Below are 18,028 nucleotides of genomic sequence, written 5' to 3'. Positions count from 1 at the left end.
ATGTGAGGCAGGAAGGAGAACACAAAAGACTGTTGTGCCAATACCTGAGAACAGGGCAGCTATTTACGCCAGGTCGTGCCTCATTTCATGAATCTGTCTGGCATGGTGAACCGAAATGCCAGAAAGAGGGTGATGGTGCTGAACTAAACTTTTGTGGTGTGCTTTTTTCTGTCTGAACATAAGATTTCAAAAATAAAACTTTTTACAAGATGAGACTTATATATAGTAATGACTGGGACGATCAATTAGAACATTATATATAAAAAAAAAAGGCAAAACTAGAGTTTCTCCTGTTAGGAATACTCATCAAACAAAATTTCCTGTTGCTTTGTTTCAAATAGTTGATATGTTTCCAGGATTGATTTATGTATTGTAGTATAAAGAAAAAAAAATATTGAAGACTGTTAATGCCTCTCATTTTTGGAGGAAGTTCTTCTCACTTAACCTCTTGTCGTCTGCATGAGGTTAGCCGAGTTATTAACTTCTTAAAATCGTAGTTTTCATACGCTCAGTGGACCTTCTTAGCTAAATTCTGAAAAGATTTGCCTCGTTTTATCTTGCTGCCATGTTCTCCAAATCTGTTCATTTACTGAAATGGCGATGTTTGGTGTCCACAGAGTGATTGAACATGCTTTGTCCGAGCATTGGGACTTTTCAGCATTTTTTAACTTAATTTCTTCCATGAAACTAGGTTCTGTTCTGATACGAGGAAGTTATAAGAATGCTCAAAATATGCTTTCAGTGCCCTACTTAGGACTTCTAAGTGACTTGTAATGAAAGGTTCAAGCCATTTCGATTTGTCAGAGTGGAAAGTAATGTGGAAACAAACGTAAAAGAAGAAATGAGGTCTAAGAACAGAGTGGGAGAAGGATCAGCTTACTCCCAGGAAAGAGGGAGTGTGATTCTAAGTGAAAGGATACTGACTTTTTATTTTATTTTTTTTTAATAAAACATGTCTAAAGCATAATAACTGCATTTAAAAATATTAACACTTAACACAAAGGAATAGTGAAGTTGGAAGAGTGAGCACTTCTACCTTAAGAAATAGCACAGCTAAAGTTGCTAATTGTACATTATGTCATCCTTTAACTTTTTTTCGTGTACATTTTTCAGAAAGCATGTGCTTTATCAGAGATGCTCTGAAGGAGATCACTGAACATCTTGTCTTGAAAACACTGGAAGGCCAAGACAGTTAAAACTTTATATAATTTGCATTAATTGTGCTCACTTTCTATGTAGTTAAATGGAAAGGTGTAGTCTGAGTTACAAAAATGCTAAGTGCTCACAGCTGCAAGAGCCATCAGTGGGAACTCTTTCTGAACACTAATCTCCTAAACCTAAAGCTTTATTTTTGAACTGGCAGACTAATTAGGGGCACCTAGGGAATTTTGGCTATTATGTCTCTTACTCTGTGCCCCTTTTGGAGATGGGAACTATCCTCCCATATAGTACTGGCAATCCATGTTGCCGAGTGTACTATAGAAACTAATTCTTTGAAATTTATAAGCACTAAGAATCCTCTGTGATGGTATTATGGAGTAGCATACTAAGGCATTAGTAAGTCTGAGTTTTGTCTGATGTTAGCATGGAGCTACATGAGGAATACCAGAGATAAATAGAAATATGAATAAAACAGAGCACTTGTGAGGACAGAATCACAGAAGGGTTGAGGCTGGCAGGGGCCTCTGGAGGTCCTCTGGTCCAGCCTCCTGCTCAAGCGGGGTCACCTAGAGTCAGTTGCCCAGGACCATATCCAGATGGCTTTTGAATATCTCCAAGGAAGGATACTCCAGAACTTCTTTGGGCAGCCTGTGCCAGTGCTAAGTCAGCTTCACAGTGAAAAAAGTGTTTCCTGATGTTCAGATGGATCCTCCTGTGTTTGTGCCCGTTGCCTCTGGTCCTGTCACTGGGCACCACTGAAAAAACCCTGGCTCCCCACTCTTTGCAGCCTCCCTTCAGTTATTTGTACATATTGATGAGATCCCCTCTTAGCCTTCCCTTTTCCAGGCTGAACGGTCCCAGCTCTCTCAGCCTCTCCTCGTAGGGCAGATGCCGCATTCTCCTAATCATCCTTGTGGCCCTTCGCTGGACAGATGTGATGCGAACAGAAAAAGAGAGAATGATAATGCCCATGAATTTGAGTTGAACAAGAATGATCAGTCAAGCGTTTTTTATAATCTAGACAAAATGTTTGCATTTATTATTTTTATGTGTAATTTATAGGTATTCTTACAATTGTTAAAACAATCATATTAAGCTTCACTACAGTGGGACTTCCACCTACTTTCTTACCTATCTTTATCTATGAAGCTGCAGACCTATTGCCTTGATTGTTAATACTTGACCTACCAGTAGCAAGAGAAAGCTGACATTTAATAGAGAAAAGAGCTTCTAGTTTTGTACAGTGGGTCTTTCAGAGTCTGTAGCAAGCTGAGCTACCATCCTTCTCTCTAGCCTTTTTTTTTCCTCACTAGGTGCCACTAGAAGGGAATGTCTTGGGCAGTATGTGATATGTGAGAGGTGTGATCGCAGCCACCAGTGCCCCTTTGAACTTATTTCCAGGGATTCTATAGCAGTGCAAGTTTTCTTATTAATTTTTAAAGAGTAGACATTGCCATCTGATTTCTGACAAAGATGATAACTCTAATTCCAAAACTGATAGAAAAGACCAATAACTGTAACTCCTGAAATCTTCTTTACTTGGAGCAGACAACGTACACTTTTTATGAATTTCTGTAATTCTCTAGTAATTAAGTACAATTTTCAGTCTTGATGGCATACCATGCATGCAGACAGAAATTCAGCTATGCACTTAAAAGAAATCCTAGCTTTGTGTAGGCATTCAAATTCATTTTTCTTCTGTTTTGTCATTTCATCTGTGCCATACCACAACTGGGATCAATTTCACTATCACTATCTCTTTTAGGCCTATGACATATGAAGAGATGCCACATAGTTATTTAGAGATCTTTGGCCGGTACAGACAAAGATAAACTTTCATGTTTTCTGTTTGGTTTTCATTTGCAGTGCATGCATTGGATCCCAAGACCCTTATTGTGGCTGGGACATGGTGATGAAGAAGTGCACAACGCTAGAAGAAAGTCTGAGCATGAGTCAATGGGAGCAAAGCATTACTGTGTGTCCAGTAAGTCCAAATACATTCATTTGTCTCTTAAAACTTTTGATTCCATGCGAATGTCATGAAAATGAGCTGGCATAGATTTTTTGAGCTCAGAAAACTGTATTTAGTGCCATTTTCCTCAGGCGTTCCCATCAGATTTTAACAGGATATTTAGTTTCTTTTCTGTTTCTTATCAAACTACTTATATGATATGATCAAATTATTTATAGTACTTTCAAAAGGTAGTTGTTTTTTACCTTTAATGTCTGCGTTCCCACCTTGAAAGCAAATGTTCACTAAGATTAGAGATATTAGTATTTCTTTGCAGGCTTTTTCTCCATTTTGTACTTTGAAAAAATTTAATCGCTAGTGGTATTATCTTTTCTTTGCGGATCATTATTGCTAATGTAAAAGGCCATACAACATCTTTCAAAGTCCGTGAATTCTGTGAGTTAAGTCTCACCCACATAAATGACAGGAGTGATAATTGCAATAAACTTAGTGTTAATATTTGCAGTGGCTTAACACTTCTCTTTTATAATGATTTTGAATAAATTTAATATAATAAAAAACAAACAACAAAGTTGATTTATATTCCTCCTTTTTAATGTGGTTCCAGTGTTGTTTTAATATTGATTCTTTCCCTCACTCCAAAGAGCACAAAAAGAGGGTTAAGAAGGATCTTCCTTGTACTACTAAGCTCTTTCCCTTGGAGACCCATGCTGCTTTGTCTTTGCCTTCTGCCCACAGAGCCATGGAGAGGGAACCTTTCCAACTCAATTCTGCTTTCATCGCTAGTGAGGACTTCTTGAACTTGTCCCCATTCATAGAATCATAGAATGTGTTGGGTTGGAAGGGACCTTTAAAGGTCATCTAGCCCAATCCCCCTGCAGTAAGCAAGGACATCTTCAACTAGATCAGGTTGCTCAGAGCCTCATCAAGCCTGGCCTTGAATGTCTCCAGGGATGGGGCCTCCAGCACCTCTCTGGGCAACCTGTTCCAGTGTCTCACCACCCTCATTGTAAAGAACTTGTTCCTAATGTCTAATCTAAACCTACCCTAGGTTTAGTTTAAAACCATTGCCCCTTGTCCTATCGCTACATGCCCTTGCAAACAGCCCCTCCCCAGCCTTCCTTTAGGCCCCCTTCAGGTACTGGAAGGCCGCTATAAGGTCTCCCCAGAGCTTCCTCTTCTTCAAGCTGAACAGCCCCAGCTCTCTCAGCCTGTCCTCGTAGGAGACGTGCTCCAGCCCTTTGACCATCTTTGTGGCCTTCCTCTGGATCCGCTCCAACAGGTCCATGTCCTTCTTGTATTGAGGGCTCCAGAGCTGGACACAGTACTCCATTCACCACTGGAGCACATGCATCTATGCTCATATGCCATCCATATTCTGTTCTCCATGTGTTTAACAAGCTCCTTTTAACATCTTACTGCCATTCCCCTCTCTTAAGCTAGGCTTTGTTTAGTGAACTGCAGATTTGCAAAAATACTATAAAGTTCTGCAGCTTTCGCTTGTGATCTCTACATAAGTTGCAGCAGCCTCTTATAGATACAAATCATTACACTGATTCTGAGGTCCTTGAGAACTAGCTCCTGTGTTGTGACTGTCTGTGTTTGACATTAAATAGTGATTCTTTAAACAATACCTTGTCCTGTCCTTTGCATCCATGCTCTCACATACTGGCCTAATAAAATAGGCTTACATTGGATTCATCTGCCTTAGCATTTTTTTCTCAAATCAGGAGCAACTTTGGGGCAAATACTCCGATTTTTCACATTTTCTTTGGTTCACATCACCAAGCAGTCTTGAAGCACACAAGCCACGTTACTTTCAGATGGATGAAATTAAACCAAAAATGTGCTCTAACTACTACTAGACATTTGATCCACGGCCAGAGTGAGACCCAAGTAAGCCCACAAAATAGGTATAGTGTACGTGTCGAGTCTTCAACACCAACTGTTTTATTTTCCAGGCTTGCAGTTTATGTGAGTACCACTTGCTTATATAGGCATAGCCGTTGCTTCTCAGAAAATCTGGATTCAGTCACCAGCACAGTCCTTGTCTCCGTGATTGGCGAGTAACTAGATGCACTGTAGAGTATTTCCAAGTACATGGAGTATATCATATCACCCTGTGGTAATCCCATAGGCTAAAGGTGGTTATGTGGAGGGTTTGCTGGTGGCCTAGCTGGGTTGCTGTTTTAGGAAGGATTACTGGAATGGGTTGGATGGTTGATACTTGCATAAGCAGTCTGCCTACTGCTTAGTCTTTGAATTCTGGCATTGACCCTTATTTTCTTTCGTTGATACTAAAAAAGGGGGCCAAGAGGGAGTGGAGGGGGAGGGAGGAACGGTTTAGAAACCAGACTTCAATTCCGTGCTGTTCAACTGGAAAAACAATTATATATGACAGTTGCGTAGGATCTGACAGCCTAGTCAAAGCAGAGGAGCGCCAAAGGATTGCTCAGAAATTCATCTGCAGCTGTGAGACTTATTCTGCATATCAGAGATGAAAAGATGTAGCGAGCCTCCAAAGGAATTTTGGAGTTAAGAAGATTGGGATTGCGTAATATAAGGAAAATTTTAGAATTAACTGTATAAATTGAAAAGCATGGTTTCACCACTTTACTGTTGTAAACCCCGAACTCCAAGTAACGCATTATTGAACAAATTTGGAAACTTCATAGAAATTTTCCTTTAAAGTAACACTTTAAAGTGTTACTTTAAAGGAAGATCTGACAAATCACTATCAATTACAATTTTGCTTAGTGAGGCTTTTAAATATTTGGTTTTATAGCATTTTTATGTGCCGTATTCACAGAATATATAAGCCAAGATGTAATTAATTTCATTTTGTAGCCAACTGAGTTAATGTGCATCCTTGACATCTGCTATATATATTTATGATAATGTTGCAGGCAGAACATAACAGAATATTAGAAGTCTTCTATCCTCCCTCTTTTGGTTCCAATATCTTAAATGTTACTAAACCTACACTGATCTTTTTAACACTATGTACAATTTGTTAGATTAATGCATGACCAGTTTCTTCTAAACTCAGATCAGAGAGAGGCGTGTTTATACACTAGCTTAGCCCAAAATTAAAAGTGTGACCCGTTGCACTTGAGAAATTATTTCCTAGGGAATTATTCGTATATCTGAATATTTATTGGCATGTCATGTTAGATCAGAGAGGGGGCTAGGAGAGGTAGCTGAGCATTTGTGTTACTGTCTCTCTGAACTTTGAAGATAATTTGTGACAAATTTGTTTGTTTTGGTTATCTTGCATTGATTTAATCCTCAAGTTGTTTTTTTAGGTTATTGTTTCAGTTGGCATGACTAAACCAATTGTGCATGAATATAGATAGTAATTAATACCATGCCACATACATCTATTTTGAGCTTCTTCCAGTTGGTCAGATATCCCCATTATTCATCCAGTATTTTTACAGTGGTGAAGGTTCATTGTTTTGCTGAAATGTTTTCCAGTGGGACCACTTGCAATCCGTCATTTAAAAGTACACTGACTGACATTATCAAAGAGCTTTTTCAAGGAAAGTAAAAATAATTTTTAGAAAAGCGGGTTTTTTTTACATGAGTACGCAACATGAAATGGCTTTTTTTTTTTACAGCTGTAGCAAATATTGTATGCAGGGAAAGGGTATAGCATGGGATCTCACCTGAATTCATTAGCAGCTTAAGGAAATACTCCAGGGCCACTGAATTCTACACAAAATAATCTCAAACGAAAGAGCTCATGGCAGATTTAAGGACTGGGTCACTGAAGATGTGACCTTGACTCAGAGTGCAGACGTACAAACCAGCAAGACAAGGTGGGTGCAGAGAGGCTCAAGACAAAGATTGATATTTGGAGGACATTAGGAAGGAAGAAGAGAGTAGAGGTATCTGCAGAAGGGAAAGGGTGACAAAAACAGGGTTGTAGAGAGGGAAAGCAGAGTATAGCCGTGACAGGAATGTACAGCCATATTGTCTGCTTGATTGTGATTTTCCACTTGAGGCATGTCAGATGGTGAAAGATTAATGGGCATAGGTTCTGGTGAGGGCTAAAAAAGGCCCGTCATCAGTACGTTTTTCTTTCTGATAGTCCTGTGATGAAGTTGTTTGATATCACTTGCGAAAGGGAGATAGTAAGAGAGAGAGAGCAGGTGAGTCATGGGGAACAGCAGAGACTGCAGTGGGATGATCTTTACAGGAGTAAGGGGGAAAAAGTCAAGAGAAACCTGCCATCAGTATGTGCTTCTCAGCTCAAGCTTTCAAGGTGAGTTTTGTGAATACTTTCCCTGCCACTTGATATAAATTATGGTAGCCATAGACAACTGTAGCTTTAGTTTATAATTTTAGGTCCAACAGTGAAGATGCTTTGGTGCAGCATAGAAATAGAAAACAGTAAAGACATTTTCATATCTCTGACATTAATTGGATTGCTAGTTTACGGACTATATTTTTTAGACCAGCAGTGTAAGAGAGAATGGATTTACTTGTTACTTAACTAGAAGTTAAGTATTTTCTGTTGTCCTATGAAGAACAACAGTGTATATATTCTGCACGAGCAAAGGCCGGTGAGTTCTTTTCAATAAACATCTGTCAGCAGCATTTTGAAATGGTGGATTATGGTTGTGTCAGTTGTAGCTGGCAGAATACACGTAGAGCTGTTCTGTGGAGAAGCTATAGCTGTGAAAAATAAATCATGAGAAATGTAATTAATAGTGAAATAACGGAACCTTTACCACAGTGGAAAGAATCAGCCAGCACCCAGTGTGGCAGTGGAAACATGCCTTGTGCTGTAATCACATCTCTTGTATCTTCAAATCAGTAGTGAAATGTATCCTTCCCACACCACTGTTAAAATGAACAATACTAAAAATAGCAAAGGGGGACAGTATTTCAGATCATTCATTCCTGGCAATCTACAAGTGTAGTTCCTATTCCAATATATAAGCAAATGTTAAAGTGTTAACATTCTTACACATTTGATAAAATATGCATGACTACAACTAATATGTATTTATTTTTATCTGAGTGAATTTAATGCTATTTAGCCTGCACTTGCTAGTACCGGTGTTTTGACTGAAAGTTAAAGTGTGACAATCAAAAGGCAAATCCTTTAGTATTTAAGTGAAAAAGTGGCTATCATTTACATTTATGATCATAGATTTGTCAAGATTGCTAAAGGAATTAAGAATATGAAAGCCTATCTTTGTTACAAGAGCTGAATTCCCCATGTCCAACCCTGTTTTCTTGGTAAGTTCCGGTAATCATGGAGGCTGCTGCGGTTTCCATTAGCACATTTTGTTGCAGCTGGACAGTAAAGATTTGTTATTAACGTGTGCTATGGCTGCATGATGGAAACATTCCGGTCAAGATGAGAATGGTCTGGCCCTTCCAGCCAAAGGCATTGAGAATTGCCTTCAGCAGGAGCACGCTGTCTCATCATGTAGGGTTAGCTGCTGCTTTTTGAAGATGTTTTTAGGATTTATAGATATAATTCATCTGATGTTTAGAGAGAGTAGTATTTAAAACCACATTTCACTTTTATGAAATGGTGCTATATGACATGTGCTTCAAAAAACTGTTGTCAAAAAAAGACACTCATCAGGGAGATTTGAGGTTGATTCATCCAGTTTTGTTACCCTGGACTATTATCCTCTGCTGCCTCTTCCTTTTGAATTAGGTTTGGGTTTCCACAAGCATTCTTGCACATGCTGTTTTACAGCCAGTATCCAGGTTCCTAATCACAGGTAGACTTTAGGAAATAGGGAATACTGTCATCAGAAGGTAATCGAGAAAGTGAAACTACACTTTCTGTTGCATCACTATAGGCAGGCATGGTTACGAAAGGTAACGGTTAGTTGTGATTATTGTTAGTGCTACAGTGGTGGCATCCAGTGTCCCAGATGGGTTGGAGGTGGTGGGAATTATGCAGCTACAGAAATTATAAGGGGAGCTTGCTGTCTGGAAGGTATACCTCTCCAGTGGCAGCTTTTCTTGTTGGTGACTGAAGGCCGTACCTCCATGTACTGCAGAATTAAGAGGTTGTATGAAGGAACTGTCAGGCCTCAGGTAAGCCTTTCTGTTGTCTCTGTTTCTAGATGAGGAATCTGACAGTGGATGGGCATTTTGGAACGTGGTCGCAGTGGAAACCTTGCACTCACACTGACGGTGCCAGTGTTGGCTCCTGCCTCTGTAGGACACGTGTGTGTGACAGTCCTGCTCCTCAGTGTGGAGGCTGGCTGTGTGAAGGACCAACCATGGAGATTGCCAACTGTTCCAGGTACACAAAACGATTTCAGGTTCCATCGCTTATGGTTTAAACGTTTTTAACTTAATCAGAATAGAACCTACCCTTTGAAATCTCATCTGCGATGATGAGCACAGCCAGTTCTGTGCATGAAACAGCTCACATCAATGTCCACAGCAAATGAGACGTTTGAAAGTATCTCTCAGGCTTTGTGGGAGAGAGAATGAGCCCGATGGCAAATAGTGATTTCAAATGCTGTGTACCAAATAATATTGTCCTCAGCTAATTTTAACAAAAGCTCAGAAAGAAAAAAAATCAATGTTAGGTAATGTCCAAAGTATGATGTTTTTTCGCAGTTCTGTAGTCATAAAACTTCTTTTTTTTTTCTGGAAGTCACAACTGTTTACATTTTTGGAAGTCTTATGTCACTGTTGTATTCCCCTATTCTGCCTTGGGAAAAATGTTTTCATTATGTCTTTTGGTTGTATCATGACATCTATTACCAGTCTGTATGCCACTCTTTAGCTGCTCTTTTGTCTTCCTCAGGCACATAACTGCTCCCAGAAAAAACAGTGAGAGCAGATCGCTTCAAAGAGATTCAGAACACTGCATATTCTGAACTGCATTAGTTTGTTTAAAACATTACACATACTTTAACTGCAAGATGAAACTTATATACTGGTGCATTCTGCTTATTGTCAGTGATTCTTTCTGCTTTTGTCTCTGCTTTTTTAAAAAAAACAAACATCAGAAGCACATCATGGTAGTGAATAAAACTGATTATCCTGCACAAGATAACTGCAAGCTCTGTAAGTCAATTTTAGGGAAATTATTAAAAACATAAAAATACAGTATGTAACATCAGATCAGGAGAATGGTAGAAAAGAAGCATGCTGTGAGATACTGAACAATCAAACAACGGTTATTGGCTGTCAGGTTTAGAAGGCAATTTGGAACATGATTTGGGACTCTATTCACGTACTACCATTGGCAATATTGCACTACTATTTTAACATCTTACTTCTGTTAACACTGCTAGAATAGTAATTGATTCACGGAATTCATGGATATCCAGGTATTTTGTTCATTTTACCACTTGGGAAGACATTGCACCAACAGAGATACTATTTTTTTGTCTGTGTTACCAGTGATAGCTGATTATTTTTTTCAAAAGCTTTTTTCTGTGTTATCAACTCTTATATCCCTTATAATAATAAGACATCAAGATGAGTGAAATTTAAATTGGTAATATTTGTGATAAATTACTTGAATAATCGTATGTCATTTTTATTACTGGATTTAATTAGTTTTCATTGTTAAAAAAAGTGATTTCAAAATCAAGTTATGCACTGTTTTAACTTTTGCTTTTGTGATGAAACCTCAAGAATTCATTATAGTTTAGTTTTATTTTTCTTGATTTTTCTTTGTCTTCTACCAATACAGAAACTGCAAGCTAGCCATCAAATGGGTAGAGAACTGCTTGAAGTGCATAATTTTTTGCTTAGGATAGGGTATGTAATTCCTTTTGAGATGTTTGGTCTAGCATATGTTTTCCTAGGGTGTATTGGCAAGGGACAGGAGTGCCCTTTCCAAAAGTTCACAAATGCAGGGTACAGCATGTGAATTCTGTTCGGTTTTTTTGTTACATTGCAAATAAGGTATTGGTGCCTTGTCAGAGTATCTTGTTGAAATTGCGAATTAATGCACTTTGACACTTGCTTGTCACTCTTTTTCCTTTAATCCCTTTCCTTTCAGAAGAGGTAGCAAAACTTGACATTTTAATCTCCCTGAAAAAAAAGGACCCACAAATAATAATTAGAACAATGTGTAATTAAAAGTTATCCTCAGAACTTTGATACAGAAGTTTGCAGATGAATTTTACCCAGAATAAAGTGACAGAAAGCAACTAAATAGCGTCATATCTTTGTACTTAACTTCTTGTGTAATGTGGTCATTTTAGCAGTTGCTGATTGCAAAGCATGGAATATGGAAGGATCAGAGCACCTTTATTTTAGTTCTATATTCTTTAAGAAATGGAACACGATGCAGTATTAATGACTTCTACAGATATATTAATGGGCCAGACTCTGCTGTCAGTCACACCTAATCAGCCATTCGCTATGTATAACAGATGACAGAGCCTGAGCTTTTTATTCTACCAGAAATGGAGGCTGGACACCATGGACTTCTTGGTCACCTTGTAGTACCACTTGTGGAATAGGCTTTCAAGTTCGTCAGCGTTCCTGCAGCAATCCAACCCCTCGACACGGAGGACGCGTCTGTGTGGGACAGAATCGTGAGGAGAGGTGAGCTTTTTTCTACTGTCTGTTTTAATTTCTTCTGTTCAGCTGTATTCCACAGGACATTTTCTCCTTTACCTGCCTTGTTTTTCTCTTCCCTTTCCCTTCACTCTCTCTTTAACTCCACTGCTGCACAATAGCAGTATTCCCATTAGCAATGCTGTGGGTCTGCAGCGGTTCTTTCATCTTTCACTTAGCTGCGTCCCACCCGAGCCAGCTGAGAGCTCCTGGTAGTGCCAGAGAATTGTGCTGAAGCACTGTGCTGCTGTCCCTTGAGACCCTGAAAATTGATTCTCCTTGAAAATTGATTGCAGTGTGTTTGAATTGTAGCTCGCCCAGCCTCAAGACCTGGAATTCAGAGCAAAATATAGTAAGGTCATAGCACTGTGTTACTGATGCTGTGAGTTCATTTTTTCTGTCTTAAATGAATTAAGCATCTATGTAACATGAAAGGAAGTTTCAAGGGCTTTGTTTTATATTCAATAAATATAATACACCTTGAACTCAAATATCTTTTAGTAAGGTTTCAGGGGGGGTTTAAATGGTTTGTATATATATTAACCCCTGAGCAGATCAAGTCAGCTCAGATTTTGATTTCACCATCTACTGCTTTGGCACTGGGCTGGATATTTTGTCCCTAGCTCTGCAATGTAAAGTTCAGGGCTCTGATTCCATTTTACATGCACCCTAATGTCTCTAATTTGTAGTCTGTGTGTTAGGAATTTTAACAGGAATTAAATATTTCTTTAAATCAAACTAGAATATATTCATATAAACTGCAACTCTTAGATGCATTATGTTGTTGTTTCCCAAGGCATGCCAAAAAGCTAGATAGCAGAAGACTGATGGAGTACTGTAGTCATCCAAGAGATGTATGTGGATACGTTTCCTCTCCATACACACCTGCAGCTTACTTCAGTGTTTCTGTATGGATGATTCAGTATCCTATATTGCTGTTGGATGAAAACAAGATTCATTTATGATGAGGTTTCAGTGAGGGATTTAATTAAACAGCAACTCTGGGATTTCTTCAGATGAAAAGATTCCATTGAAGGAAAGCTGCATCACACATTTATGTATTAACAGATCATGAAGGACCTGGTCTTTCTAACTCTAAATGTAAAGGATCAGTATCACAGAAAAAGTGAACACTTCTTGCCGTTTCAGAGCCATGAATATTTACCATTTCATGGCATTTTGTTATTTTGTAAATTGCTTTCTGAAAATAGGTTGCCGAACCAAAAAGCCATCACCAACAGCTATAGATTATATCTGCTGTTACATAGCTCTGTCCCAGCATGAGTAACAGTTATTGATTTTCTTGAACTGAGAGGTCAGTCCAGGGCAGGACACAGTAAGATGGAATATAGAAGAAAAGAGTTTAGTTTGGATAGACTTTTTGGTGATGGACTATGAATGTTAGTAGTCATTGTTCGTCTTAGTTTTAACATGGAATAAAAGTCCAATAAGGAGTTTCAGGGAAATACAGAAAAACATGAGAAATACTTCCATAATTGTAGGATAAAAATGTCCAGTATTAAAACAAAGGGTGCACTAAAAAAGCAGCGGCAAAATGGAAAGTGATACTTAAAATGAGTTGAAATTATAGCAGCCTCGAAGGATTGCATTTTGGTATGTAACAGTTCTGGTGGAACAGCAGGCTTACGTTGCTTTGCTTTTGTAGCCTGCAGGTTACTTGTCCTTTCCCTCTTCGTCCAGTTCAGCAGCAATCTGGGATGTACAAGCCTGTGAGTTTACTGCAGGATGCCTTTTTCTCTCATAGTTTGTCTGTCGCTGTTTCCTATCTCCTTGAAGCACCCTCCACTCCCACTGGCCCTGCACCTTCCTCTCACTCACTAGCTTGCTCATACGCTCACAAGATGACCTTCCTGCCTCTACCCTGGTTTTGTTTGTTATCCGTGATGTATGCTGATAGTTTTCAATTTGGGGTTTTTTTAAAAGTACTTTTAAAAATTATTTCCAGAAGGTGTGGTATGTTAGGAAGTTTTGTCATATCATTTCTAAAGCAGATAGAGGAATGAGGCATCAGTTATTTGCCAGGATTTTTGTCAGTGTCAGGCCAAATACTTGATTAAATCTTTTCAGATCAGTAAAAAGCAGAGAGTCCTGGGAGATTCACCAGGGCCAGCCGATCCCACCACCCCCATCAGGGAAGCAGGGCAAGCCTGGAGGTTGTGGCCAGATCCAACCAAGAGTCTAGATAATAGATGATATCATGGTGATGAGGCAGGTCTGAGGTCCAGCTGGGAAGCCAACCCACAGGCCAAGATTAGGATCAGGTTAAGTGGTCAGTGGGCAGGTATTCAGCAACAGAGCCAAGGCCAGAAGCCAGTCTACATGTTGAGGTTTAGGCCAAGGGGCTCCATGGTGACCTAGGAACAAGGTCCAGCACTTCTCCTTCGGCACAGCTTAGGCAATGGTTGAAGGTCCCTGGCAGAGCTTAAATAGAGCTCCTGGGCCCATGGGTGTGGGTAGAGTGAGGCTGTTTGGAGCCATTAGGGCTTTATGAGTGTCCTCAGGGCTCTGACAGCTTGTAGAGAGTTTTGAGCTATGTGGGCAATGGAGCACCAGTACTTGCAGTAGTCCTAATTCACTGCTTCACTCCAGGAACACCGGAGATACCTGCACCAAATGGAAACAGTTCCTTTGAGAACTGGCCCCAGTACATTTTGGCAGGCTGAGCAAATATTCCACATACAGGAACTCCTAAGAAATGTTTACCTTGGTTTTGTATCCACAGTACCAATAAGCAGCTTCTGGGATTTTCTCATTTGAATTAATCAATGTTTATAAATAGCCTAATGTTTTACTTTCTTAATGGCCCAGCTCATATGTAAAATTAATATGTGTGTAGTCTTAGTAAAAATTAGAATTAGTTGCTTTACACATTGGGTGCATTTGTCTTTACAAAAGTGCATATTCACGTCACCTTCACACGTACAGCGTCATAAACACAGGATTCAGTTTCCACAGCCAACGTTGTGCCAAACTTTGAAACAGTTTTTCAACAAACAGTGATTTCAGTAAAAGTCCAGTACGTAACTCCATAGAAAGCAAACACAGAAAAGGCAGCGTATAGCTGAGGTAAATAATTCACCTGCAGATGTGAATGGATATTCAGTTTGAGAGTATTTGTTCATGCGTTAAGGGCTAAATGTTTGCCTAGGCTATGTTTGTTTTACCTCATGAAAGCCATGATCCTATCATGGCTAATGTATCAGACAGCTCTGTGCTTGCTGGTCATTCCCTTGAAATCAATGGCAATATTTACCAATTTTAAGTGTTGCAGATAAGTTAAGCCGCTGCTGAAGGGGTATGGGGGCTAGAAAACAGTTGAGAGATAGCAGCAAAGACTCGTATTACAAAGCCAATTTGCCTTGTAGAAATAGGTCAAAAGTGCAGCTGATGTGCATTTAGACAGAATATGGAGAGGAAGTAAAAATAGTATTTTAACAAAATACGCTAATCAGATAAAATAATTTTGTAGTTAAGACTCCAGATGGAAGACATCCTGATTAATTCCTTAGGGGCTTAACAAATTCTGGTTTCTTCTGTATGAGAAATATTCACTGAAGCTGCTGGAAAACTCTAGGTTTTAGTTCACAGAGTGTACAGTATTGTGTCTTGACTTTTTCATTGGCTGAAAATGTTTGTCCTCTCCTTTCTGTGGAAGATACTGTAGATAGGGACTCATTAAGTCCATTGATCTCCCTCTTATCTGTGCAGAAATCACAGAATGAGGGATGTTAGAATGAGAATCCCTTCTTTTTAGTGAGTGTGATTATCTTTTATTACATAGGAAAAAAATTAAAAAAGCATGGCAAATCAGAAGTAGGAAAATAAATTGGCTGCAGATGAGGAGTAAGCATTTGAAAGCCCTGGAAATTTCTGGGTGTATTATAAGATTAGATGCAGTACATATTGTCACCTTTTTTTTCTACACAGTCCTCAGCAGATATTCAGACCTTTTGGACTTGTTTCCATGAGAAGGAGGAACAGCTGAGAGTCAAGTGCCTGCTGTGTGTAGGACTGCTTGTTTCCCAGCAGTGCGAACAAGCCCGGTCCCCTTCATCAGTGCAGATCAAACACCACGAGACTTTGGGCTTCTTTGCACTCCCATGACCGCCCTGCCTGCCCAAAGTGTTTGTTCCTGTGCTCCTCGCGTTCTCCGCTCCCTCCTCTTCTCCCACAGAAGCCCCTGGGAGCACATGTCCCGGCCCCCGCCACCTTCCCCAGTCTCCTGGGTCAGGGTTTCTGTCAATTCAGCAATCTCAATCCAGTAAGGCATGTGTGTGCGTCATGTGTCTGCCTTCAATTAAAGGAGTCCAGCATTCCCATCAACCTCAGTATAGTCTGTGCTTCCCACTAAGTCACCAGCTGGTAATCATGAGTACCCACCGCATAACAGTATATTGCATAGGAATGAGCCGACAGTGATGAAGGTTAGTTTGTTTTTCTTAAATACATGCTATTATAATATAGTTCAAAATTAAGAACTATGTATTGAATTTAAATAATATCTCTCCGTGCAATAAAAGAGACACGTTTGTAACTGTCATGCAGTTAGCCTGTGGTACTTGGTGCTGCATGGCAACACTGAAATAAATTGATGTTTTACTAAAGGATGAGATCTTGATAGGAACAAGAATAGTAATTCCAGTTGTACCGGAATTGCCTGGAGTAATAATTTAAAAAATTACTGTAGGAACTAGTGGTTGTGGACACAACTGGACAGAGGATGTTCTCCCTTCCCCCAGTATGACAGTTGCTTTATTAGGGCATTTGAACTTGGATTCACAGCAAGGGGAAACAGGAAGGGTCACTGTACAAAATCCACATTTCTCTAGGCTGTTTTCCCTTCTGACCTCATTGCAGTTAGATTAGGGGAGAGGGCAGTGGTTTCACAGATTCAAGTTTCTTGCGTTGCATGTTTTGTTGAATTACTGTAAAATGTTAGCCCCGTGGGTCCTGAGAACAAAATTAAGAGGGGAAGAAAGAGCAAAAGGGAAAAAGGGTTATTGAGTGACTTGAAATGCAGCCAAGAAGAGATATAATGAAACTTGGCTCAAAGCCCCATGCTGTAGCACAGCTCTCAAAGATCAATTGCAGGGATGTCTCTAGCTGTGAAAACATACCTGATGTTTTCGGAGGCTGGCTGGCTGAAATGAAAATAAGATTCTACTTGTGTGCTGTGGTGTTTTGTTGGTGCTTCTTTTTTTCCTTTTCCTGAAGAAAAGGGAAGATTGACACTCATTTTTGTTGTTGACTTTTTGAAAAAGATTTTTCCTAAATTGAAGTTAAGTCGCTTGCGTAGTCGTTTTAGGACTTTTTTCAGTTCCATCTTGTAGTTTCGACTGCATCTTTAAATAGTTAATAGATTAACAGAATTTGCCAGCCTTTGAAGTGCTTAGTGAGTCAGTTGTTAGGTTTCTTTTCTGTCTTGTGCTTAAGTGAGCGAGCAGGTGATAGGGCACATTGACACTAAAAGAGGCACTGTATAGTGTCATGAGTCTCATCTAAGTGAGCTTTGTCACACCTAACTTCAGGTGTCCCCGAATGTGCTTGTGTGTGTCAGGTGTCTGAACTTCCACTAAGGTCTGTAGAAATTCAGTCAATAAAGGCTGTGGAGAACAGAGTGATTTGTCTCCTTCTACTGTATATTCCTGTTTGGTCAAATTAGTTATTCTAGCCTCCATAGATTGTATTGACAAAATTTTCCATTGGCTGTAACGGTAGCTTAGATATCTGTCTCCCACGCAGCCTTTATAGTCAATGGAGAGAAATCAGTGTATTGAGAGCTGTATTTGTATAACCTACATTAGATATTTGCTTTATGGTGACATAAATCATGTTTTTAAAAGGGCTGTTTTTTTCCATGAGCTGTTGCTCAAGTTTAGAGGAGTACTTCATTTATAGACAGCTATACTGTACATGCCTATATTTTAAGGTGAGATGAATCCCACCCTCAGTCTTACTTTCTGCATGGCTGAATGTCGGTAATTGTCAACTTCACGGCAGACTTGCTTTATCCTATGTGTGTGTCCCAAATCATCTTAGCACATTTCCATTAAGAATTAATGAAATTATGCCAAAAATGTACTCATTTGACTAAATAAATGGTGATGTTGCATCTATGTTTCATTGGGTACATGTTCGCAATAAATGATCACAGAGACAAACTATTACAAACATTCACATAAATGGCTGCATGTGACAAAGAATGCGTGCAGCTGTTGGAGTTTCGGGGGAAGAATACGCAGGCGCAGAACTTCCCTCTGCATCTTTAGTGATAGCATAACGTGAACTGTGAATTGCAAATATTGAACA

At 39.4% G+C, this 18,028-nt stretch overlaps 1 protein-coding gene across 10 annotated transcripts in view; it reads left to right on the top strand.

Moving 5' to 3' along the window:
- The window catches only part of SEMA5A (semaphorin 5A), a 417,613-nt gene that overhangs the window by 314,804 nt on the left and 84,781 nt on the right, over positions 1–18,028 (top strand). For all 10 annotated transcript variants that reach the window (XM_054193340.1, XM_054193343.1, XM_054193348.1 and 7 more), the window contains 3 exons: positions 3,028–3,145; positions 9,232–9,413; positions 11,543–11,686. In XM_054193340.1, coding sequence (XP_054049315.1) covers positions 3,028–3,145; positions 9,232–9,413; positions 11,543–11,686 — 444 coding nt within the window. The remainder of the gene's footprint in view (positions 1–3,027; positions 3,146–9,231; positions 9,414–11,542; positions 11,687–18,028) is intronic.

Source organism: Rissa tridactyla, chromosome 2 (genome assembly GCF_028500815.1).
Source record: "Rissa tridactyla isolate bRisTri1 chromosome 2, bRisTri1.patW.cur.20221130, whole genome shotgun sequence".
Lineage (NCBI taxonomy): Eukaryota > Metazoa > Chordata > Aves > Charadriiformes > Laridae > Rissa > Rissa tridactyla.
The sequence above is the reverse complement of the archived record's forward strand: the minus strand, read 5'-3'. Positions and strand labels throughout refer to the sequence as shown.